Raw genomic sequence first — 27070 nt, 5'->3', positions numbered from 1 at the left:
CCCTACCAAAATAATCACTTGAAATATATAAAAACCCTTCGCTTTTTATAATTGAAATATTTTTAAATATTCTCGTCGAAACATATCTTTTCTGACTAATTTTTACTTAGTTTTTTGATGAATTTAATTATTAAAAAACTTATTTAAAATTCAATAAAATATATTAAACTGAAAATATGTATTAATTATTTCTAAATCTATTTTTACTAACACTATTACTTTTATACAATACAATTATATATTTAAAATTAAATTAAATATTCAAACCAGAAGTCCAGAATAGTGTCAAGTCGTCGAGATAAAAAAATGCACATGTAAAATCGGGTTGAACCCGTATGATCGGATTATTATCTTGCCGGGTCCAGTTATCTGTGCACAAAAGTAACTAAACCTAACACCCATATTTGGGCAAGAACCTTGTTGTGCCCAACAATCCTGTTTTGATATAACTGAGCGTTACTTGATTCCTTCACTGAGTTACCCCAGTGTTTAGGATTGGATTTGGAGGGGTGATCAAATGTACGGAGGTGGTGATACTGAATCAGAGCGGACTGCTTTCAGAAAGGCAGAGAAAATTTACAAGCTTTATTACCAAAGTAACACCAAAAAGTATTACTACGCATCTCCTATTCCATCTTCTATCAAACTTTTTGACAACATAAGCATTAACGATATTTATTATTATGTAGGAAAAAGCAACCAAGAGCTGTGGATTTGACTCAAGTTTTGGACTTCAAGTCCATTGTTCAATTATTCAATGCAAATGGTCAAGTTCCTCCAGGGGTTTCATTAGCAGCTGCCCCCCAATTTGATCGTCCGGTTTTTTGCTTAGAAAAACACCCCGGTGTGTTAAATACTCTCTGTCTCAAATTCGCTTCTTCTTTTTTCCCATTCATGCGATTGGCTTAGTTCGCTTGATTCTGAAATTAGATCTAATGTATTATTATTTATTTGTATAGTTTTTTGGATTTTATGATTCTCGTCGCAAATTGTATTATCTAGACTATTATTGCCTTTTGTACTGCAGGGTTTTACTTCATACCACAAGCATTGAGCGTTGCGGAACAGTGTCACTGGATAAGGGAAAGTCTAACTAGCTTTCCTCAACCACCTAATAGAACAAATCACAATGCAGTTTATGGTTCAATACATGACTTGTTCATTGCAGCTAAAGAAAGGAAGGTCTTAGTTGAAAACCAGAACTGCCTAAAAGGTTTGCTCCCTGATAACAATTCATTAGCAACTGATCTAGCTTATAGATGGGAATTGTCTGAAGAACCAAGTGTGACATCAAGAGAAAGTACTATCAAGTCAATATCAGCATCTACTTTGCTGCGGAAGTTACGGTGGAGTACTCTTGGACTGCAGTTTGATTGGTCCAAGGTCATTTTCTAATCATAATATCTATGCATTTCAAGTGCCTGTTAAACTGTAGAACTACCCATAAGTTTGAGAGCTTCGTGTATATATTATGGCATGTAGATAGTACATATGATGTGCCCTTTACCTTTGACCCATTCGGGAATCTTAATATCTACTACAAGCTGAGCGGATCACTTAAAGTTTACAATTGTGTTTGGACCATGATGAGGATGTTTGGATCTTGAGGAGGAACGAGAAAGAAAATAAAAGAAGTCTTTTATTTTTATTATTAAATAGTTTAATCCTATTTAGTATTTGAAAATTAGTTTAGTTGTATATTTAATTATAGATGAGGGCTAGCATTTTATTAGTCAAGTTGTTTATTTATCTATAACAAAGGCTAATTGTTAACTGTCGCCCATTAGATATTTTATTCTCTGTATAATGATGTAATCTCTGTATATCATGGTAGCTTCAGATACGGTGACACCACACAGGAACAAAGCACGGGGATTCGCCAATCATCGAAAAGAAGAGTCCTGGATATGGACTCGGCAATAATAATAATAATAATAATAATAACAACAACAACAACAACAACAATAACAATAATATAGGATTAATATATGTTAAACATTAAACAACTCTTTCATGTAATAAAACCGTGTTCACAGTAAGTGGCAATCATATACAAGATTCATTCCAATGCATTTTCATTGCTAGAAGAATGTCCATCTTTCATAAAAAGAACAACCCTCTCATCGAAGCGAGTCTATCGTATGTTTGTCGAAATGCCACATGGCGAGTCGGACACGCATACGACACCCACTTTGAAGAGTTTGTGCTTTTTAGACAAACATTGTTTTCTGTGAATTGAAATTGATTATTGTGGATTCAAACTTGGGGTAGTGATTTGAGTTACGATTCAATCACCCGAGGTTTGTTTGTCTTAGTTTTGTTATCTTGTTCTCATCGACGAGGTGTGAGAAAGAAATAAAAAGAGTCTTTTGTTTTTAGTAGTAAATAGTTTAATCGTACTTGATGTTTGGAAATTAGTTTACTTGTATATTTAATTATACTAGCTTATGAAATATGAATCATAATATTTGGTAATATATAATTTAGTTTTAAAGTTAAATTTATGTTATAATAATGTGCATCTTTTAATTAAAATAGGTTTACTAAATAATTATAGACATGTTTGGGTTAATATATATTTATTGGGTATGTTAAATAAATTTTGAATGATTAAGGCTATTAAAAGACTTATAATAAGTGCTCCAGGAGATATGTTTTTATGAAAATGTTTAAATGTGTTTTAGTTAATCAAAAGACTCATAAAACCCATGTTATAAAATTAGCTCATAGTCCATGCACCGCACGGGTGACTTATAAATTATAATAATTATTCTTTTTTAAATATATTTTAATATTTAATTTATATTTAATAAATGTATTCGGGTTAATATATATTTATGATTTTAAAAAAGTTTTTAATATTTAAGCCTGTCAAAAAACTTGCAAATAAATAAGTTCGATAGATATGTTTTATGTTTTAATGGGTTTGTTTAAATATGTTTTAGGTATAATAAAGAGGTTCCGCTAAAAAAATGTTCATTAATCGGCCTAAATATTGATCGGCTGACCGAAATTTTAACGAGCTTTAATAGTATAGCACATATGCGGGCCTGGTAGTTTAGTAATCAAGTAGTTTATTTATTTACATTAAAGGCTAATTGTTAGCGAGCCTTAGTCCATTAGGTATTTTATTCTTTATATAATGATGTAATTCTCACATATTATAATAGTAGTCATTCACTGACATGGTTTTCTATGAATTGGAATTGATTATTGTCAATTTAGGGATTTAAACTTGGGATAGTGATTTGAGTTGCCATTTAATCACCCGAGAGGTTTGTTTATCTTAGTCTTTGTTAACTTGTTGTGCATCAAATGGTATCAGAGCTTAGGTTTTTTGATTTTTTTAATTGTTAGGAGATCTTGAATTTTGGGAAGAAAAACTGGTATTGTTCATTAAGGTCTCTGTTTAGTGCCGGAGTTACCTTTTATCATCAGAGCTATTGTTCATCTGCTCAATCTTCATCAAGCTCATCAAGGATAATGTTGACATCACTGTTCCATTAGTAATTGAAAAAAAGACGAGAAGAAAGTAGGAGAACAAGCTTGTGAACTGAAAGGGAAGGTTGCTATGACGCAGAATGAGGGTAACCCTAACGTTTATCTTTATATTTCGTGTAAAATTGCATTTTAGTACCCTAGGGTTTTCTGAAATTCCAGATCTGGTCCCTGATTTTTCAGCATTTTTCAAAGTTGTCCCTGAAGTCCTTGGAAATCACGAACCTGGCCCTGTCAGGAACTAAAAACTGATCCCTCAGCCTTGCAGAATGGCATATGGCTTAAGAATCGCATAACTAAAAACTGAACCCTCAGCCTTGTAGAATGGCATAACAATCTCATAACAGCCCCTCACAATTTTATAATTTCCACTCTAGTCCCTGTATTTTCAGAATTCAACAATTTAAGCTCTACAGCTTCTTTGTTTTTAACATTTCAGCCCCTTCTTAATTTTCGTTTTTTCATGCGTGAAAACCTGTCTAAAGGCATAAAGTCTGCAATTGACCAAGTAATATATCACATTCTTTGTTATGAGGATGATTGTGATCTCTCACAGTATGAAGTTTATGTTCGTCATGATGAACATAAATTAATTGAATACAAGCTGACAATGGGAGAGATTGTTGATGAAGCTCGTGATGAACTTGAAAGTTTGGAAAAGAAGTACGAAATTGTGTTGGGAGAAGAAATTATTAACATGCAAATGAAGAAGAAACTTGTACATCTTAAGTTCAAACATTATATATTTGGAGAATGGAAAGTAGTCAAAGGGGATGAAATCACAAGGGAATCTGGGTGTGTTGATGATATAAATATAGAAATTGAAGATCCATTTGATGATGTTAAAGAAGTTGAGGATAAAGAGGTTGGTGAGGATCGAGTACTGGAAACCAGGCCACAAAATGACTATTTCCAAATTGTCGAGGAATATAAAGTGGTTGGTGATCTTATTGAAGTTGACCATATCGAGGTTATCATTCCAGAACACTGGGTTGCACCTCCTTCGCTTGCTAGTCGGTGGAATTTTGCATCTCAACTTTTTTTTAAGAAAACCGTAACATTTTTGTTTCAGTCCAGTTCAGTTTTATATGGTTCTTGCCTTCTACAAAACCTGTGCTCGAGTTTTCTCTAAGGGGGGAATGAATAGAAACGAGAAGGAAAATAAATGGAGTCTTTTTTTCTATTAGTAAATAGTTTAATGCTGTTTAGTCTTTGGAAATTAGTTAGTTGTATATTTAATTATATGTGGGGCTAGTAGTTTATGAGTCAAGTAGTTCATTTATTTATAACAAAGGCCGATTGTTAATGTGCCTTGGTCCATTAGATATTTTATTTCTATATAATGATTTAATCTCCACATAGCATCGTAGCTTCGAGATACATATGAATTGGAATTGATTATTCTCAGTTTAGGGATTTAAACTTGGGATAGTGATTTGAGTTGCACCCTAGGTTTGTTTGTCTTAACTTTTGCTATCTTTACGTGCATCAGACCTTCTTTCTTGTGCTATAATATTCATGAAGAAGGGGTATTTATACTGTCGGTGTGAAAATATATTATCTAGTTTTTATTAGAGGATGATTCAGCTAGTTTAATTGGTGAAAAGGTGGTTGTACACCCCGCATATACTTAGTGGCCCATCCCTCTCTAAATTGTCATAATTTATGCATCTGCCGTATCCAAGCAAAAAAATGCTATAGGGGTTTTCAGATATAGTCAGGAGAATATATAGCACTTACTTGAGCAATGTCATGGTCTAGCTCTACCCTCTCATTGCCAGTATTTTGGTTTTTTTTTTGTTTGTGCAAACTGATGTGCTCATTATATAGCCTAATCCAAGACATAATATCTCATTATGATATGCTAAGAACATGCTTCATTTTTTTTTATCTTTTCTTCGTGAATGTGAATTCTGGACCTCAGTTTTCATTTGTAAGAAGAAAAACTAAGAATTTTCGTATGCAGCGGAGTTACAATGTTGATCTTCCTCATAACAAGATCCCTGATTTACTTTCTGAACTGGCTAAAAAGATGGCAGCTCCTTCTATGTCATTGGGAGAAGAATTTCAGCCTGAAGCTGCAATAGTTAATTACTTTGGAGCAGGTATTCTTTAATGTTATTAGGTTCCTAATTGAATATGGAGGTAATTGCATTTTACACCCCACAACTTCCGTTCAAAAACCAATGTGTAGCAGAATTTTAAAAAACGCAAATTGCACCGTATAACTTTCACCTGCCAGTCATTTAGCATCCCTTCCGTTACTTTTGCATTAACTTTTGTTTTTCTTGTTAAATAGTGAAGGGAAAAATGAAATTTCAGTGTTTCATTTATAAAAAGTAATTTTAAAATTATATTAGTACTTGAAATTCTTAGCTTGATATATAAATATATGGGTTTGATGGCTTTAAAGTTACTCTTAGTTAATTACCTAGAGTTAAGGCATATTTCTATACAAAATAAAGGTTATTTTTGTAAATTCAAAGGACTAGATTCTATTATTACGAAAAGAGCATCAAACTTTCCTATACCAATTGCATACGACTTTAGGTAACTTTCCAACTGTCGACTTTGAATTTCCTTCTCTAAATATGTACACATTAAACGAAAAAAATATCAAGTTTAATTTAAAACTACATTCTATAGATGTTCATAATTCATAAGTTAAATTTGATTACTTGTTATAATTATATATTACAATTTAAAAGTTCAAATATAAAAATAATTTGATAAATATATTTTAAAATCATGTAAAATTCTAATTTATATATCATGCTAAAAGTTTCAATTATTAATGTAATTTAAAAATTACTCTTTACTAATAAAATACTGAAATTCTAGTTTTTGCCATTCATTATTTAACGGCAAAAACAAATTTTAACGAAAAATTGATGAAAAGGGTGTTAAGTGATTGCACGGGAGAAAGTTACAGGGTGCAGTTTGCATTTTTAAAGTTCTGCTATAAATTTGTTTTTGAAGGTGTAAAATGCAATTACCTCTTAAATATATGTTTAAATGATAGATTACTATGATATGTAATATACCTTTTCAATGAGGTGACGCACGGGCGATTATATAGTTCTGAAGTTATTATTTATATTTAATTTTTAACTTCATTTCATTAGTGTTTTAGTATTGTTGGATGCCCATAATTAGTTTGAATAGGGAATTTATGGTAATGAGTTGAAGTTTGATTAATTTATATTAATAGATTGATTATATCTCTCTTAGAAATTTAGTTTTTACAATGTGTTTTTTCTATTGTAAATCGGTAGTATAAACAATGAACATTTTTATTATTTTTTTCCAAATGTTTTTCGAATATTAATATGTGATTTTTTTTTGATTAATTTTAAATTATATTTTCACATTTTTTTTATTTGTACGGAAAAAAAATATATTATTTATCTTATATTGGCTTCCTGTTTAGACTTAAGAAGAGTTACATGATGGTTCGTATTTGTCTTGGAGTAGAACACGTTGGAGGTAAGAAGAGTTACATGATGGTTCGTGTTTGTTTTCGAGATAAATACGTTATAATTAAGAAGAGACATGTTGGTCTGTCTCTCATTATTTATATTTGTTTTTCCTAAAAGATAGAGAAAAGGGTAATTTAGAAATGACCAAAATTATGTAGCCAAACTCTACTACAAATTATCTCTATGTTCGCGTATCATATAATAGTATAGATGTAATAAACCTTTTTTATTAGGGGACATGCTGGGTGGCCACCTCGATGACATGGAGGCAGATTGGAGCAAACCTATTGTAAGCATGAGGTATTTTGCTTGGGTCACTTGTCTATCTAACTTTTTAATCTAGTGCAAAAAACAGAACACATGGCTTGACTTATTATGTATATCTTCAGCTTAGGATGCAAAGCGATTTTCCTTCTTGGAGGAAAGTCTAGAGAGGATGAGCCTATAGCCATGTTTCTACGAAGTGGTGATATTGTTCTTATGGCCGGAGAAGTTAGAGAGTGCTTTCATGGTATAGTAGTTTTATTTTTTGTTTTCTTGTTTTCTGCATTCAGCTCATATTGACTGATCTAATTTTGCAGTTGTCTCTTCTTATCATATATCATGTAGTGTTGCTTTTCTGGCATTTTTTTTCCACTTATAATAATTAAGTATGTGTAAAATAATACATTTACAAATTATCCTACTTAACCTTGTGAATGATAACACAACTTGGTTTCAGACACTTCTAATTAAAATATGTTGCAAGTTACGGTTTTGTCACTTCTCAGCTTCTTATAAGTAAGTTGCACAAACACTTTGCTACTTGCTCGTTGTAAAAGCAATTTGTCTTTGTCAATAGTGCACACAGCCTAGTTATATCGATTATCTAAGAGAAAGATGCCATGGTTCACTATGAAGAGCTTTATCAAGGTAAGAAAGACCTTAAAACTAAGAAGTAAAATATAATTAGGGTAATTGAAACGCAGATCCTCCCCCTCTAGGCAGTAATCCGTGGTCTCATCGCCAATAGTCTAAATCAACATAAAGATTGTTGCATTTTGTTGGATGAATATGACACCGAGTTGCAAAAGATGAATTAAATTTCATTATAGCAAGTTGGTGGACTTGTTATTTTCGCTAAACAAGTTGGTCGACTCATATTTATTATACAGAGAAAATAAGGTTAGCTCTTAAATACTTAAACGGAGCTGCGAAAAAGAGGGTGTATATAGTAATCAATATATATTATGACCCTTTGGTGATTAATATTATGGGATAAACTATTGAAAGTCTGATATGTATTAGTTTTTTAATTCAACCCCATAAAGGGTTGTTGGTACTTGAAGTGGTATGAATTAGGATGGTATGGGTTGAAACCTAATTTCTCACTCCATGTGTCTGGTTTATCATGAAAATGAATGTAATATGTTTGGTTTAAGATATTTTAGAATTTTTTTTTTTTTGTTTTTTGAAAAATACGCACTTGCATATATTAACTCTCTTCATCAATGAGGTTACAAATAAATTCTGGAGCAGTGTGATCCCACTCCACAAGACATGGCATGGAATGAGTAGCCTGAGCTAACATATGCGCTACTCTATTCGCAAATCTACGGTCAAAAGACACCAGCACTTCCTCAAAATGCTTAAGAATCTCAATACAATCTTCTATAATAACATGAAAGTTAGAGTTCTTCCGAGGCCCATGTACTGCTTCTACCACCAATTTTGCATCCATTTCAAAGATACGAGTTGTTCTCCAACCTTTCATCCATGTTAAGGCTTCCTTAAAACTCAATGTCTCCGCTTCCCTAGCTTGCATGCGTCCAGGAGTGCTATTTATTCTAGCTCTGAAATAATGACCTTCATCACGAACTACACAGCCAACACCTATATGATCAGCCCCAGGATTACAAGCCGCATCCACATTAACTTTCACCCAACCCGGAGGAGGTTTACACCACTTTTTCATCGGCGTACCTATTGAAATTTTCTGATGTTGGTCCTCCTGTACTCGCTCCCAGTCTGGACACGGTAACCACGGGACTTTCCATATTCTTGTGTTCCTCCCATCCCCTATCCTTTTTCTACCTTGTTTCACCACATCTTGGGTTGTCTAGGTTTGTAGCCCAGGTTTGCTTCTATAAAATCATTGTTAGCGTAGTACCGAGCGCTTTCATTATAATAGTCACCAGAGGGTTTGCGCCATTCATTAGTCTCCACGCTTGCTTAGCTAGCATAGCTATATTAAAATCCCTCAAATTTTTAAATCTTAAACCCTCTCCTTTCACCTCACACAAACGATCCCACGCCATCCACTTAATTCCCTTCTGACCATGACCACTCCCCCACCAATAAGCATTCATTTTTTTCTTAATTTTGTCACAAATATCCAAAGGGATCAACAATAAATTCATCTAGAAGTTCGGAATAGATTGAGCGGCTGACTTTAGTAATGGTACCTTACCAGCTTTCGAGATGTTTTGGACACTCCAGGTCTGTAATTTCTTCTCCACTTGATCCAGAAGAAAATTGAATACTGACCTTTTCCTTCTTCCTATCTTCATTGGCATGCCCAAATATTTCCCCGGGTCTTCCTTTTCCTGCACTCCCAGCTGCTCACAACCCCCCCCCCCCCCCCCGAGCCTCTCTTCTTGTATTAGTTGAGAATGTCACAACAGACTTATTAAAATTGATGATTTAACCCGATATTTCTGCATATCGATCCAAAATACGCCTCATAACACCAGTTCTGCTTTGTTTGCCTTGAAAAATAGATAACAATCATCCGCAAACAGTAGATGCGAGATTGCTGGTGCACCCTTGGTGATAGGAATCAGTGTGTATCATGTTTGTCAGTGTGTATCCTGTTTGAGTTTAATCTTGACTTAACAGTGGGGAAAGTTATTATCAGTAGTATTATTTCAATTGTGTACTTGACTTTGTATCATCTAGTTCTTAGTAGCTACAGCTAGAACCTTTAATAAGTAGTTGGGAGCTGCACTATTATTTTACCCAGCTGTTTGGGTTTGTAAACAGCCTATATATACCCCTGTATCAGCTTCTTATGAAGGCAGACTTTGATTATATATATAAAACTTTTCTCTGAATATTGATAATATATCAATTTGGGGATAGCTTGGGGTAGAGATTGTTCTGCGGTTCAATCTCCCAAGGGTATTAATCACTGTTCTTATTGTTCTTATCATAATCTTGTTATTATAACCTTATTCTTGTCATTGTGCTGCGTCAAATTGGCACCAGAGCTAAAATTCTGGTTGTTATCATTGTTAGAGTTCATCCTACTGTTACTGTTCATCAGCTGCCATATTCACCCTGATTTCCGTCCAAAACCTGACCATTTCTACATAATCTAGAAACCAAATTTCAGTCCCTGTACACCATTCCTCTCTGCTAAAAGAAATAAAATGTCAAGGAAGAAATAGAGAGAAGCTGGAAGGAGATAACATATCTAAGGAAAGCAAAGGAAATCACTGAAGTTGTCACTGTCATCTTGCAACAGAAATTTATTACATGGCTGTTCATTTCACTACGCGTCCACTGTTGTGCTGTAGCGAAACGAGGGAGGTAACCTATACCCCTGTCAGGACATCCTAATATTCTTAATCATGCTTGTTATAGAGGCCTGCCTGTTCTTAACATCACAATCAGCCTGATCTTTTAATTTCAAAACCAACAATCCATTTCGTTTTCCATGTTCCTGCTAATGTAACCATGTTCATATTCTGAGTTTTTCTACATACCCACCCGCTGCATCTAATATCAGTTTGGTTGATTTAAAAAAAAAAAAAAAAACAGAGAGAGATTTACATTTTAATTCTAGGACTAAATATTCATGTGTTGGGAATTTTAATTCACAGTTTGGTATTTAGCCTTCTTTTACATTTGCATGACTTCATTTGCTTAGTTTGCACAATATTCCATGTTAGTTGCATATACATGTCTTCTTTATTATATTTCCAGAACCAGTGATAGCATTAGTGGTCGACTATAATATAGTTGTTTACGTTAAATTTCTATCATATCTCAGCTGTGCATTTAGTCATATCATGGTCATCACTCGTAGCGGAACCGATAACAACTCACAAGACCCACCTCATGAACCTCCTGAGCCAACTTTAGCTCAATTGTTGCAGAGTATCCAAGTCCTCACAATGTCTATGAATGATAAGTTTGATAGCTTAAGTGACGATGTCCATAGAGATATAGTTCCACCTCGACGTCAAAATGTTGAGGCTATTATTCCTCGACATATGGGAGGACACGGGGGAGGTAGAAATCAAAGGGAACCCCCTAGACATCATGACAACTATAGGAACGATCCACCTGAATATGACGATCATTATGATTATAATGAGCGTCGAGACGAGGGATACCGTAATTATAGAAATCATGATAGGTATGAGGGAAGAGATGATGTGCTCAAAATTAAGATAGATGCCCCAGAGTTTGATGGGAGATTTGATCCCGATGTTTTCTCTGATTGGTTATCTAGTATGGACAAATTCTTTGATTGGCATATGATGAGTGACGAGCGTATGGTCAGATTCGCCAAGATGAAGCTTGTAAAGCAAGCTAAAATCTTTTGGGGTAGTGTTGAGAGAGACCTAGAGCGTACGAGGCAGCCTCCGGTTAGGCATTGGGCTGAGATGAAGATGCGCTTAACTCAGTATTATCTACCTCTAGGGCATAGAGATAGGTTAATGGAGCAGTTTGATAACCTAACTCAGGGTAGTTGGTCTGTTGCTGAGTATATCGGCAAGTACAGGGAGTTGATTCAAAGGTGCGAGCTTAAAGAGAGTGCTCGTATGAGCATCATTAAATTCAAAAATGGGTTACGACCCGAGCTCAAACGACAAATGATGAATACTCAAATCAACACTATTGATGACGTTTTTCAGGTCGCATTAGAGCATGAGTATCGACTCAAGGAATTCTCCCAACAGAGAGGGCTATCCTATTCGAGGCAGCCTATGAGTCGAGCTCTACCACAGAGTCGGACTATCCCCACATCTCAAGGAGCTAGTAGTAGTACGAGTGTTCCTAATAGAGACCCTACGAGAGCTCAGACTCCAGGGTCGTCCTCTCGAGTTAGAAACACGGAGACATGTTTTACGTGTCACGAGCCCGGACATAAGTCTTTCGAGTGTCCAAAGAAAAGATTAAATCTTCTTGAGAACTATGGAGAGGATGATGAGTTGTTCGAGGGTGACCTAGAGAGAGCCCATAACACCGATGATGAGGATGCTTTGCGAGACCTAGAGGAGACAGAAAGGCATGTAGGTGTTATGCGATGCTTGTTTACCAACTCGAAAGAGGATGATTGGAAGAGGACTTCCATATTTCACACCTTTAGTAGAGTTGACGGAGTAACGTCAAAGGTCATTATCGACGGGGGGAGTTGTTTAAATGTGGTTGCACAATCTGCAGTTGCGCGATCAAAGTTAAAAGTAGAACCACATCCTCATCCTTATAGTGTAGCTTGGGTCAACAAGACATCTATTCCTGTGACACACAGGTGTCTTGTTCCGATCCATCTCGAGGGCTACGAGGAGAGTATATGGTGCGATGTCTTCCCCATGGATGTTTCCCATATTCTTTTAGGACGACCTTGGTTGTATGACCGTAGTGTGACTCACTATGGTAGACATAACACATATGTGTTTACACACAATGGGAAGAAGATCACATTGCTTCCTAGTAGACCACGTGAGACTGTTAAAAGCGATGCAAAGGCAAATAGCATTCCTACACAACCGATTAAATCTCTTCATTTTTTGAAGAGGAAGGAATTCGAAACATGTGCTTTAGAGTCAAAGGTTGTGTACATGCTAGTTGCAAGAGAGGCGAGAGACATTCATGAACTGAGCGGTATTGAGATTCCTAGTGATGTTCAACAAATTCTTGATGAATTTGTTAATATCATGCCCAGTGAGCTGCCTGAGGGATTGCCACCTCTCAGAGATATCCAGCATGCTATAGACTTTATCCCCGGATCCTCTTTACCTAACCTACCACACTATAGGATGAATCCTTCTGAGCAGATTGAGATGAGGCGCCAAGTAGATGAATTGCTTAGGAAAGGATTTGTGCGAGAGAGTCTTAGCCCATGTGCAGTACCAGCCTTGTTCACACCTAAGGCTGATGGTAGTCTAAGGATGTGTTGCGATAGTCGAGCTATCAACAAGATCACTGTCAAGTATAGGTTTCCCATTCCTAGACTTGATGACATGTTAGACATGATTGTTGGAGCTCAGTATTTTACTAAGATTGACTTACGGAGTGGATATCATCAGATTCGTGTTAGGGAAGGAGATGAATGGAAAACTGCCTTTAAGACGGCCGATGGACTTTATGAATGGTTAGTTCTGCCTTCTGGGCTATCCAATGCGCCCAGCATATTCATGAGAGTCATGAACCAAGTGCTTCGTCCGGTTATTGGCAGATTCGTTGTAGTGTATTTTGATGATATTCTCATCTACAGTCCCACACGGGAGGAGCACTTGTCACACTTGCATCAGGTTCTAACACTTCTCTTAAATGAGAAGTTGTATGTGAACTTGAAAAAGTGCTCTTTTGTGCAGCATTCAGTCATATTCCTTGGATTTGTAGTCTCCAAGGATGGAGTTTCTGCAGACCCAGAGAAGGTAAAGGCTATTCGAGAATGGCCAGAGCCTTCGACTATCCATGAGGTCCGTAGTTTTCATGGATTAGCTACATTCTATAGGCGGTTCATTAGGGGTTTCAGTACCATCATGGCTCCCATCACTGATAGTATGAAGAAAGGGGAGTTTGTGTGGTCTAAATCGGTTGTGAAAGCCTTTGCTGAGATTAAGGAGAGGTTGATCCATGCTCCAGTTCTCGTTTTACCAGATTTTGGTAAGGTGTTTGAGGTCACATGTGATGCTTCGGGAGTGGGAATAGGTGGAGTGTTAAGTCAAGGTGGCCATCCTATAGCTTTTTTCAGTGAAAAGCTTAACGAGGCCAAGAAGAAGTATACCACCTATGATAGGGAGTTTTATGCTGTAGTTCAAGCGCTTAGGTATTGGCGGCATTATCTGTTGCCCAAGGAGTTTGTTCTTTATTCTGATCACCAGGCGCTTCAATATATCAACTCCCAGAAAAAGTTAAACCATAGACACGCCAAGTGGTTTGAGTTTGTTCAGGAGTACACCTTTGTACTCAGACATTGCAAAGGTACCGAGAATAAAGTTGCTGACGCACTTAGTAGAGTGACCCTTATTCTTAACACTATGAGTGTCGAGGTCGTAGGGTTCACACATATGATTCAGGACTATCCTTCGTGTCACGACTTTGGACCGATTTATGCTAGCTTACAAGATCCTAGTTCACCACCTTCCAGGGATTATTGTATTCACGATGGATACTTATTTCGCGGGATCCATTTGTGTATTCCTAATACATCCTTGAGAGAGTATCTCGTGAGAGAGTTACATGCGGGGGGGTTAGCTGGTCACTTTGGTCGAGATAAGACCATTGCTATTGTTGAGGATAGGTTCTTTTGGCCTAGTTTGAAGAGGGATGTTGCTCGTATAGTCGCAGAGTGTCGTACTTGCCAAACGGCTAAGGGTAGGAAACAAAATACGGGTTTATACACTCCTCTTCCAGTTCCCCATGTTCCTTGGGAAGATGTTAGCATGGACTTTGTTTTAGGATTGCCCAGGACTCATAAGAGTCATGATTCTGTCTTTGTTGTAGTTGATCGTTTCACTAAGATGGCTCATTTTATTCCGTGCAGTAAGACTGACAATGCTTCTCATATTGCCTCGATCTTCTTTAGTGAGATAGTGAGGATACATGGTGTTCCCTTGAGTATAGTATCTGACAGAGATGTTAAGTTTGTGAGTTATTTCTGGAGGACTCTATGGAAATTACTCGGTACTAGTCTTAAGTTCTCTACAGCCTATCATCCCCAGACCGATGGACAGACTGAGGTTGTTAATAGGAGTCTAGGTGATTTAATTAGGTGTCTTGTAGGTGAACATGTGTCTTCATGGGATAGGGTTTTACCTACGGCCGAGTTTGCGTATAATAGCTCTGTTAAAAGGTCTACAGGAGTCAGTCCTTTTCAGGCTTACATTGGTCGTCAGCCAAGGAAACCCATAGATTTGGTTCCCCTTCCCCCCTGCATATAGGTCTAGCGAGTCTGTAGAGTCATTTGCACATCACATTCATAAGTTGCATGCTGAGATACGACAGAAAATTAATTTAAGCAATGAAAATTATAAGTCTGCTGCAGATGTTCATCGCAGGTTTCGAGAGTATAATGAAGGTGATCATGTTATGCTACGACACCGCACAGAGAGGCTACCTCCCGGTGCTTGGAAGAAAGTGCATGCTAAGAGGATGGGTCCTTTTCGAATTCGAAAGAGGGTTGGTACTAATGCTTATGAGTTAGATCTTCCGACTGATATGACTATTGGCCCTGTATTTAATGTAGAAGATCTTACTCCTTTTCATGGAACCTCTGATATTTCTTCACCTTCTTCACCTATTAGTGTTCCTATGCCTTCTAGCCCCACTCAGCCTATATCTAATCCTCCACTACTTGTACCACCTACACCTCCCTATGTTTCAGCACAGCCAACAGTAGATGTGCCTGTTGATGTTCTAGATGAGAGATTTATGCCAACACGGCGTGGTGGTTTTCGACAGTACTTAGTTCACTGGAGTAACAGGTCAGATGATGAGCGTACATGGATTAGTGCTACAGATTTTCAGCGTCTTGCTCCTGATCTTTTTGAGCATTACACACAGTTCAGTTCGACAGAGCCAAACTTTTCCTAGTCGGGGAGAGTTGATAGGAATCAGTGTGTATCATGTTTGTCAGTGTGTATCCTGTTTGAGTTTAATCTTGACTTAACAGTGGGGAAAGTTATTATCAGTAGTATTATTTCAATTGTGTACTTGACTTTGTATCATCTAGTTCTTAGTAGCTACAGCTAGAACCTTTAATAAGTAGTTGGGAGCTGCACTATTATTTTACCCAGCTGTTTGGGTTTGTAAACAACCTATATATACCCCTGTATCAGCTTCTTATGAAGGCAGACTTTGATTATATATATAAAACTTTTCTCTGAATATTGATAATGTATCAATTTGGGGATAGCTTGGGGTAGAGATTGTTCTGCGGTTCAATCTCCCAAGGGTATTAATCACTGTTCTTATTGTTCTTATCATAATCTTGTTATTATAACCTTATTCTTGTCATTGTGTTGCGTCACTTGGCAATACGACACCGATGAATTAAACCAACTTCTTCACTTCTACGTATAATAGAGCTCAAACCTTCAGTGCACATGATACATATATAGGGAGATATTGGATCTCCCTGCCTAACTCCTCGACCTGGCATAACATACCTGAATTGTTCTCCATTGTGAAGAAAGTTGTAAGATACCGAGCAAATGAACGACATGATTCGATGAACCCGGACATGATGGAAACCAAATCTCTCCAACCTATTTCGAATAAATGCCCACTCCAACCGATCATAAGCCTTCGAAATATCCAACTTCAAACATGCAACTCCATTATTCCCTTGTGTACGACGTTTCATATAATGGTTAATCTCAAACGCTATTAAAGCATTATCCGTAAGCAAACGACCCTCAATGAAAGCGCTTTGTTTATCCGAAATAATAGATGGCAGACACGCCTTCAATCTTGTCATAACTTTAGATAGAATTCTCACAAGCACATTACACAAAGATATTGCATGGAGATCCCCCATTGTTTGAGGCTTCTTAATCTTTGGAATCAAACATACCAGCGAATTATTTACTCCCTCAGGCAAGCCTCCTGTACTCATAAAATTACGACAAAAATTAACCACATCAGCCGCCACTATATTCCAGAAAACTTGAAAAAGAGCCGGGTTCAATCCATCCGGACCAGGTGCCTTTTCAGGGTGCATAGCAAAAACTGCATGCTTAACTTCCTCATAAGTTACCTCTGCTATCAGATTTTCGTTGTCCGCTTCTGATAATTTTGCCACTTCCTCCCTAGTTGAGAGCTTGCCATCCAGATTCGATGCCGTAAATAGATCAGAGAAATATCCCTCAATAACCTTTCTTATTTCAGTTGGTGTGTCCCTCCAATTACCATATGCATCTTTAATTCTATCAACTTTATTATTCCTTCGTCGACCCGATGCATAACTATGAAAAAAGCGAGTGTTTTTATCACCTTCCCGCAACCAAAATTGTTTAGATCTCTGCTTCCAATAAACTTCTTGCTAATCTAAAAGTTTCAAATATTCCCATCTGGCTGCATTATACCCTCGAATCCCCTGAACATGCCTTCTTGATCTCAGCTTCTTCATCTTCATCCTACAATTTTGAATTTTGATTTTGTATTCATTACTTAACCCTCCACCCCATTCCTGCAACTTAATAGTACACATACGAATTTTCTCTATAATATCCAGACCTATACCTATCTCCCACCCATTACAAACCACATTTCTGCAATCCTGCTCCCGCAACCACATGTTTTCAAAATGAAATCGTTGTTGCTTGTGCACATATATCCGCTTATTTAAATGAAGGTACAGGGGTAAGTGATCCGATGTGGCTACCTCCAATACTTGAACCTCCGCTGACAGAAACATTTGCTGCCACTCATGGTTCGCCAAGCTTCTATCAAGTCTCTCTTGTATCCAGTTATACTCCCCCTAGACTTCTCCCACATGAACTTCTCTCCTACAAATCCAAGATCGTGTAATCCACAATCATACACCGTTTCTGCAAAACCCTCAAGAAGATTACGAGGATGCTCTCTTCCTCCTCTCTTCTCATCTATAAACATCATATCACTGAAATCACCAATTACACACCATGGTAGATTCGATTTAGTAGCCAAACTTCTTAATAACTCCCATGACACGCCTTCTATGACGTTCGGGACACCCGTAGAAACCCGTATACCACCATCTCCCCACCTGATTATTTTCCACCTCAAAATCTATGAAATGGAGAGTAACTTCCATGACTTTGCAGCTTCCTTCGTTCCTCCATAAAAGGGCCAAACCTTCGCTATGACCCTGTACATCAATACTACAGTACTCAGCGTAGTTTATTTGCTTACATACTTCTTTTATTCTATTTTCGTTACACAATGTCTCAGATAAAAAAATAATGCTGGGCCTTTTCAGTTGGGTAATATTTTAAGGAATTCAATAGTCCGTGGTTTCCCAGCCCACGGCAATTCCAAGCTAAGAGACTCATTGTTCTAGGCGGGCCTGGAGTCCAGGACCCGCCTCTAATATGTTTTTTGGCCTGTTATTATATTCTGTAACAATTTCCTCTTCCTGATTATTCGTATCCATCTCATTATCCACTCTCCTTTTTGTTACAATCACCACAATTTCATATTGAATATTATTCCCGCCCGTGACATCCGCTAATCCAGTAGTTTGTTTAGTGACACAATCCCCATGATCACGTTGTCTGACCAGTATCCCAATCTCCTTCCCCTCAATATCCGTTAAGACACCATCAGTTTCCATGAAACGCGCTGCAGCATCTCCTACACCGGACATCATGTTCACATTCTTATCTTTTTCGCCAGAATTCCACGCCTGACCTCCGTCTTGATTATTTCTCAGCCATTTAGCCCCCATATTCTAGTTTTTAGTATTTTTAGAAGGAGCACGCAACCATACACCATATGCCCTATCGATAACTTTGCCGGGATTTGCATATACAACTTCACAGTCTCGATAATGATGCCCCAGTAAACCGTAGACAAAACAAAACATGCTTAACCTTTCATACTTAAAATTAATCCAATTCCAACTACCACCTTCCCGTTTGAGCTTCATTCCCCTTTTCAGAGGTTTGCCAATGTCCATTGTAACTCGCACTCGCACATAAGGCTTCAACCAATATCATTTCTTTATGTACTTTCCCCATTGTTAGACATCTTCGCAATTATTATTTTAATATGACCATCTCTCTTCAATTTTTATTTTATTTTACAGAAGAACATAACCCCTTTTATATTAATTTGTTTATTAGGTGACACATAATAATTGCTATACAATTTATTAAAAAATGTGCACAAATTATATATAAGCTATTTAAAAGTTATTTCACCGCCAAATTGTTCTGCTACAAACAAATGATTGTACACCCTTTATAATTTGACAAGTAATTATTAACTATATATATATATATATATATATATATATATATATATATATATATATATAACTTTAGTTAATATATAGGGTCATACTCCACTACAAACCATTCTTAAACTAAAAACTACAAACTGAAACAAATATTCTATATATCACATTGAAATATAGCACATATGGTACGGAAATGGATTGTTGGGAGATGAAGAAAAATACGGTGAAGTCGGATTTTAGAAAAGGTTCACCGATTGATGGGAAAATTCAAATTAGAAACGGAGGGATTATATGGAATCATGTGTGGGAGGGTGCAGGTTTATTGTGTGTGGTGAATTCTAGGGGGGTCATTAGATTAGATCGATCTAATGGCTGAGATTAGTTTGTAGTTTTTAGTTTATATATGGCCGCTATATATAAGGTTTAAAAAAATACCATGTAAAACATATTTATATATGGCCGATATATATAAGGTTTACAAAAATATTAAACCACGTATTTAGTCTACTACAGTCTACAAAGCAAATAATGGCACACTTAAAATAGATTGTGAACCGCTGTAACACTTGATATATTTACTAATGGCAGCAAATACTCATATGTAATTAGGATGAGTTTTTTTCCACACCTATCAATAACTCTTCCCCGCTCCCCGAACCCCAAACAAACACTTATGATGGATTTAATTTTAGACTCATACGTCATACCTGAATTTGACGGACCAAGCCCCCCTTATATATACTCTCGCCGTCCCAATCAATTCTTTGCACTTTCCTTTTTTGGACACCCATCTCAAATATTTACATTACGAAACTTTCAAAAGTAACAAAGTTTTATTATATAAAAAATAATCTCATCCGCTTTTTTAATTCTATTAATCAAATATTGATTGCCCTACCACTTGTCCACTTTTCTTTCTTTTTCACACTACTTTATACACTTTTCTTATCCCCGCACCCAACTCATATGTAAAGAAATATGGACTGAGGGAGTAGTATAATAAAGTTTGAATTTTTTAGATTTTGGATGAACCATTAACTAAAACCGCCACTTATTGGGTATGGGTTCATGTTCATTTGGAAAATTGAACCGCGTATTACTATTACAGTATTACATATGTTATAAACCTGATTATTTAGTTTGTAATTGGGGAACGGCACTGTCAGGATCCGTGTGTCTTAGCAACACTATAGTAGTAGTATTAAGATATTAGTAGAGTTGTAAGGGTATAAAGGTCATTTCAGGAGGATTTGTCACATATCTGTGCTAGTAGTATACATACAAGTAGCATTGTACAATTCAGATCATGACTCGAATATATGAAAATGAGACTGAGTTCCCCCAAAACACTCCCTCCCACTCAACTGTTTCTCTCTCTAAAACTATTTCTTTCTTTACAAGTTTTCAACTGAGATCTGTTGTCTTTCTACATTTCTGATCTTTTCTTTTCTATGTCTGCATCTAAACACCTGACTCTATCTCCATATTCTACTCTTTCTGCTTTGTTACTTACTTTAAGCTAAAGAAAACCACAAAAATACGCTAAAAACTATCTCAAGAACCATTGATTCCTGACACGCGCCTAATGCGTTTCAATACGGTTTGAGCTCAACAGAATTGCATCATGCTCATCCCTACTTGTAGTGATGGTGATGGTAATATGTATTCACTATTGGGCAGAATATTGAACGAAAACAAGTAGAAACTTATGATCTGAGAGCAGTCATATTGAAGGGATCTTTCACTTATTGGGTATTTTTTCCAGCTTGTGGTGTTGAAGAATCAAATGTCTTATTCTTAGCACTCAGATCTGGAAGCTTCTTGTATAGAAGCTGAAGCCTGAAAGTAATTAAGAGGTTGAGCTAAAATGAAGCTACAGAAGCCCACTTGAAAGAAAGCCTGCTAATGGGAGATAAGAACCACTTGATCATGAAACAGAAAGACACTTTACTAGAAATTTAGGCACTAGGCTGTAGTGTGGTGCAAATGTGTCGAGAAAAATAGGCTAAGTGAATATACAGGTGTTTGACTTTTGAGGTGGGTAATAGAAATGGATTACTATAGAGGGGTCATGACAAGTTTGTATGCAAGACGAACACTTTTGTACGATACGACACGAAAGTACACGAAATGAATAAATATCTAAATAAATAGATACACTATCTACTTTTGTGTCATTTCATGCCATATTTAGGTATGGGTAGAAGTGCATGAAATACATGATTGCGTGGTTTAGTTTTAGAGGAGGGAAGGGGATTTTTTTACAAACTATGATTTTCTCTTTATCTTTTTTCATTACCATTAGACCTGCTTGCTATTTAAAGTGAAAATTTGGCACTCAATGTCATGCTTGGCAACACAGAAACATGATATTATTTTGGCAATTGCTCAGATACAAACAACTAAAAAATAAAAAACAATAGAAACCGCCCCTAACTGACTATCACCCACCCTATATATGTCATCACCTACCCCCTATATAACATCACTTACCCCCTATATAACATCACCCATCTAAGGTCCACCTCCGCCTCCACTCGATCCACCCCGGGCCCACTAGAGCCTCGCCAAGACTCTGGACAGGCCTTGGACAGGCTCCAAATAGCCCTAAGAGCCAAAACTTAGCTCCACCGCGGTCCCTCTAGACGCACCCCGACCCTACTAGGTCCCACCATGGCCCCATCTAGGCTCACCTTGGGGTCCATCCCCGTCCCCAAAATCATTCTCATTCTACTTAATTGCATGTAGGGCTGTTCACGAACCGAGCCGAGCCGAGTTTTGACCGAACCGAGCCGAGCTTTAATTTTTTTTCTGACGAGCCGAGCCGAGCCGAGCTTTTTTATCGAACAAAAATTGTGTTCAAGCTCGGCTCGTTAACTAACGAGCCGAACACGAGCTTGTTCGCGAACAAATACAAGCCGAGCCGAGTCGAGTCGAGTCGAGCCGAGCCAGAAAAAAAATAAAGACAAACCGCTAGTTGACTCTTAAAATAGCTAACCAAATAATTTTAATTTTTTTGAAACTTTGTTTATATCACTAAAATGTATATATGTTAACATCCATGAGGTTGGATCGGTAAGAAATATTTTTTAAAAAATTGAAACACTAATTTAGGATTAAACACTAGTTAGCGGTACTAGTTAACCTTCTACTTGACTGTCAAAATAGCAAACCATATAAAATTATTATTTTCCGAAATTTTGGTTACATCACTAAAATATATATATATATAAATTATATGTTGAATTCTGAGTTCAATAACATATATAAATTATAAAAAAAAACCCCAAAAATATTACATTTTTTCGAGCTTTAACGAGCCGAGCGAGCTCGAGTCGAGCTCGAGCCGAGCTCGAGCCGAACATACTAAAAGCTCGGCTCGAGCTCGTTTACTTAACGAACAATTTTTTGTGTTCGAGCTCGAGCTCGTTAACTTAACGAGCCGAGCCGAACGAGCTCTTAACGAGCCGAGCTCGAGCTTGTTCGCGAACAGCTCGGTTCGTTAAACAGCCCTAATTGCATGGATTTGTATTTAGTTTGTATTGGAGTAGGACCCATATTATATGTGTGTGTGTGTGTGGATATAGAAACCCCGCCATAACTCAACAAATATATAATTGACACATTAAATATCTTTCCGCTGGACATACTTAAGCAAATAATAATTATGTGAAGTATCAATCTTGTCCTTGCTTTTCCATTCATCTTTGTTACACTTTAATTAAGTCTGTGACATTGCTCCCGCATAGTTCTATATTGCGGAGTGCGGAGTATAATAGGGATATGGAATAGTAGGAGTTACTGAATTCTATTGGCTTCCAAATTTACCATAAAGTTATCCTTGTTGCTATTTCCTTTCCATGCTATTGGGATTGGACTTGTGGTTTCAATATTTTTTTTAAAACTTTTTTTTGTTAATCCCATGTTTACCTTGATCTCAGGCATCCCACGAATCTTTACAGATAAAGAAAATGCTGAAATTACATCTTTGGAGCAACATCTGTCAAATGAAGAGGATCTTTGCTATCTGGAATACATTAACAGGTCTAGAATTAATATTAATATTAGGCAAGTGTTTTGAGTATTTATGTTTTTGGATGGACTTATAAAATATAGAAGGGTCAAGGAAAAGCACACATGTAATGAAGTTAACCAAGTGGGATTTTAGGTTTCAAATGTCTCAAGGCCGAGGTTGTACTATTATTACTATCATGAAATCGACAAGATGGTGTTGCACTTGTACATTTTCCCCCTCAAATTCTTATGTTTATGCAGAAATCAGTTTGTAAACTTGAAAGGGTTAAATGGAGATTAATTAAATTTCTTTGAAGAAAAACTGAAATGTTAAATATATTTGGTGAAAAATTTAATTATGACTGTGATTAAGGAAAACTAATTCAAAAATCATTGCTTGGTTATTGAATGGGCACTCTTTTGGACACTAAAAGATTTGAAATAACATTAACCTGGATACGGTAAAAATAGACACACAAGATACGGTAAAAACACACACACACACACACATAGTAGGGTTTTAGGAGGATGACTTGACATCTCTCGTAACTCTCCATCTAATTTTCCTGTGTTTCTAGCACTTGCATACTTTGCTGATTTTTGCTTATGGTTAAAGCTAATTAACTCTTTATTTTCCCAGCTTATTCATTATTATCGATTACAGAACTATATATATAAAGGAGGATATCATGAGAATGATGTGGCATCCTTTTAAATTCTTCATTTACTTTTTGTATTTTTCTAGCACTTCTATACTTTGCTGATTTTTGCTTATGGTTAAAACTAATTAACTCCTTATTTTCCCAACTTATTACTCCCTCCGTCTCAATTTATAAGTCCATTTTGGAATAAACACGCATACTAAGAACAAAGTTGGTTGAATATAATTTTATCTCATGTAACATTAATTAGTGCATTGATAAGTGAGAATATAGTTGAGTTTCAAAAAAATCACAATAAATATAGGAATTTAGTGCATTGAGAAATGAGAATAATGTTGAGTTTCAAAAAAGTCACAAGTAATATATAGATAAATTTGTATTAAAAAAAGAGAGGGACAAGTATATTGGGACAATTTTTTTTCTCAAAATGGACCTATAAATTGAGACGGAGGGAGTAATTATTATCAATTGTTATCAGTTACGGATCTTTTGCTTTACATTTTACATAGCCTTTTGCTTTTCTAAATTTCAATGCATCAAGAGCATTCCCATCCCAGCCATCCTCAATCCCTATGCCTATATGCTTACTACAAATAGTAGTTACCTAAAATTATTCCTAAAGTTTTGTTTATCTTCTAAATATTTCCTGCATCCCATTTCCTATTTTTCACCAATATCACAATATTCTGCTTTATTTTACTTCATTCTCTCTCTTTTACTTACAGTATTAGTTATTAAATATTTTGTCCTATTCCACCAGAGTGGAATGGGGTATGAGATGAGGACGTATAGAAACTCCTCAAATATAGGGGTTTCAATTCAGCCCCTAAAACTATGAACTATTCCCTAAAAAACAGATGTTTACAAATGTAAAAAACAGATGTCGGATGGAGGGTGTAATTAAGATAAAATGTTACAAATTCCCTATATCCAGAGATGAAGCATGGATAGGGATCCGAATGTGAATGCTCTTAGGTTGACAATTTGTAACTCGACACTATTATGTCATTATGATTAAAATAACACCAAGAAATCTTCTGTAGCTCACTGTTCCAGGGGTTAGATGTTTTCTATTATTTTGCTTAATGCTTATATGATAAGAAAAACCAGCAGTTGAGTCTCATCAGGTTTGATGAAGCCATAGTAGATTTATGGATTCAGTTGTATACGTTTGTGCCATTAGTTAATTAGTTATGCTATGCTATAATATTCCGATGTCAAGGAATTTGTTTCCTTCTGACATTGATTTCAATATGCTGGCCGTTCTTTTACTTTGCTTGCACATCACCCAATCATTACCCTTCCTGTTAGTTCACTTCTACTGATGATCAATAATATATATGCTAGTGACTACTATAATGATGCATGTAGTTTCCAACAACTATTTCAAATTTGTTATGTTTTTAAATCCAAAGAAGTATTTGTACACTACATGAAACTGAAACATCACTTGAGGCACATGTTAAAACCCTTGTGGTAGAAGATCGTTGATGCTCTTGTGACAAATTTGCAGTTACATGTCTCTCATGTTTCCTCACTTGGGGCTGAAAGCCTGTAGTAATACATCAAAAAACAAGCAAGTAATTAAATGGGTTATTTTGTTGATGAGTATGAATGTGCCATATCATTATTCCTAAATCCTATATATGGGTATCAGCTTATGTGTCCGTTTTTTCGGTATGTTTTAATGTTAAAGACTGGAATTTAGTACTATGAAGAATGAGGATGGCTACTTACAGCAAATATTGTGGCATGACCAGGATCGGCTAGGTGAGCAAAGAGGTTGTCAATAGGTCCAGTGCCAGTATATTCGGCTTGGAACCAGGCACCCATGACAGCTAACATCGCCAATCTTCCATTTTTGATCTCCTTTACCCTCAACTCCCTGATCTTCTCAGGAGAACCACTGCCCCAGCCAAGTGGGTCAAACCACAAGCCACCTGGGTAGCCGACATCTGTTCCTGTGAGCTTGTTGTTAGGGAAGATAGGGTCAGTGTTTACACACCCTGGTTTGAGTATGTCTGCCCACCGTCTTCCCTCAGCCCAACCAATAAAGATCAACTCGACAATAAAGAGAGTGGTTTTGTCAGTGAAGTACTCTTGTTCACCGGCTGTGTACCATGATGGGGTGTTTAAAATTCCGATCTTCGTCAGAAATTCAGGTATGAAGATACCTGCCGCACCTAACATTGCCCATCTGCAGTGTACAATCTCTGCTTGCTGGTTCCACTTCAAAGTCTCGGGATCAGATCCTGCATCAGAAACGACAGCAAAGGTTAGTTATTTCTTTACAAGTTAAATCCTGATTGAAGCAGTCAACATTTGGATTGTTTGTTTACCAAGACCAAGAGGATCGAAACCAAAATCGCCTGGGAGACTGCATATAAAAATGAAAGAGTCAACCTCAGTAACATAATATTAGTATGCTTGTGCGTGTTGGTAGTGTGAATTAAGATAGTAGTGGATTATAGGGGTAAAGTAGCAGCAGACCTGCCATCAAGCCATGCAGGAGGGGTGCTTCCAGGGAACCATATGGGTCTTTCAGGGTCAGCGACAGCACAAACAGTAGTGATTGATCTTGTTCTAACAGGTGCCGCTAATTTGCTCAATCGGAGACTTCCTCCACTAAGAAAAGAAGCCTTTGTCGTTCCCACAATAGCTCCCGTTTTTTGGGAACTGAAATGTGATGATAAATTGATTATGAAAATTAAAACAAAATAATTATGTAGACGTAGAATATAATGAAGTGTGTGTTATTAATAAATTTTGAGGAGAAGAGCTTGCCTGTTGGAAGAGAAAGCAATGGCTGAAGCAGCGCAGGTGGTAGCCATGTCGACAAAATATTGAATACACAGATTATAAATTTTTGTGCTTGTGAGAGTGAAATGAGATGTGAGGAATTGCAGGCATGAAGAAGCTGTTAAAGTCACTGGTTTATCTAAATGGATATCGAATATTAGAAATGAAGGTCTGATTGGCTATTGAAATTGCATTCAGGTCCCACGACCTTCAGGACCTTCACCTGTTCCAGCAGTGTTGGTATACTTGTAATCTTGAGCTGGTGGATCACATCCACGAGACTCACTCTCGCCATTCATTTTGATTTTACTCTTGCCACCACATCTTTTAGGGGACAATTTTGTGATTTTCCTGACTCAGGCCGTGGAGCAACAAATACATCTGGCCGGTAGTGAAGCAACAATTACTGCTGTCACAACCCCGGTTTTTAAATATATACAGATGTGTCGTTGTGTGTA

At 36.7% G+C, this 27070-nt stretch overlaps 2 protein-coding genes across 3 annotated transcripts; one reads left to right on the top strand and one right to left on the bottom strand.

Annotated features, from left to right (window-relative positions):
* Positions 1-375: 375 nt before the first annotated feature.
* Positions 376-23379, top strand: LOC108202821 (alpha-ketoglutarate-dependent dioxygenase alkB). Of its 2 annotated transcripts, none has more exons than XM_017371371.2 (7): positions 376-609; positions 690-844; positions 1028-1383; positions 5465-5603; positions 7211-7277; positions 7367-7488; positions 9737-9926. In XM_017371371.2, the coding sequence occupies exons 1-7, from the start codon at positions 518-520 to the stop codon at positions 9787-9789; spliced, it is 984 nt and encodes a 327-aa protein (XP_017226860.1). In that variant the 5' UTR covers positions 376-517; the 3' UTR covers positions 9790-9926. The 2 variants fall into 2 exon arrangements, with proteins under 2 accessions (XP_017226860.1, XP_017226859.1); XM_017371370.2 differs by lacking the exon at positions 9737-9926 and adding an exon at positions 23079-23379 and having other exon boundaries at positions 377-609.
* A 1805-nt stretch (positions 23380-25184) lies between these two features.
* Positions 25185-26856, bottom strand: LOC108200170 (chlorophyll a-b binding protein 7, chloroplastic). Its single transcript, XM_017368219.2, has 5 exons — positions 26598-26856; positions 26304-26489; positions 26153-26190; positions 25551-26065; positions 25185-25365 (listed from the first exon to the last, which is right to left on the bottom strand). Exons 1-5 carry the CDS (start codon positions 26642-26644, stop codon positions 25348-25350), a joined length of 804 nt encoding a protein of 267 aa, XP_017223708.1. The 5' UTR covers positions 26645-26856; the 3' UTR covers positions 25185-25347.
* Positions 26857-27070: the final 214 nt, after the last annotated feature.

The sequence above is a fragment of the Daucus carota genome, chromosome 9 (assembly GCF_001625215.2).
Source record: "Daucus carota subsp. sativus chromosome 9, DH1 v3.0, whole genome shotgun sequence".
NCBI lineage: Eukaryota > Viridiplantae > Streptophyta > Magnoliopsida > Apiales > Apiaceae > Daucus > Daucus carota.
The sequence above is the reverse complement of the archived record's forward strand: the minus strand, read 5'-3'. Positions and strand labels throughout refer to the sequence as shown.

Coding starts and splice junctions, on each gene's coding strand:
- LOC108200170 (XM_017368219.2), bottom strand. CDS start 26,644: ATGGCTACCACCTGCGCTGCTTCAGCCATTGCTTTCTCTTCCAACAG. Junction 26,490..26,597: donor ATTGCTTTCTCTTCCAACAG/GCAAGCTCTTCT, acceptor ATCACATTTCAG/TTCCCAAAAAACGGGAGCTA. Junction 26,191..26,303: donor CCTGCATGGCTTGATGGCAG/GTCTGCTGCTAC, acceptor TTTTATATGCAG/TCTCCCAGGCGATTTTGGTT.
- LOC108202821 (XM_017371370.2), top strand. CDS start 518: ATGTACGGAGGTGGTGATACTGAATCAGAGCGGACTGCTTTCAGAAAG. Junction 610..689: donor TACCAAAGTAACACCAAAAA/GTATTACTACGC, acceptor ATTATTATGTAG/GAAAAAGCAACCAAGAGCTG. Junction 1,384..5,464: donor TGCAGTTTGATTGGTCCAAG/GTCATTTTCTAA, acceptor TTTCGTATGCAG/CGGAGTTACAATGTTGATCT.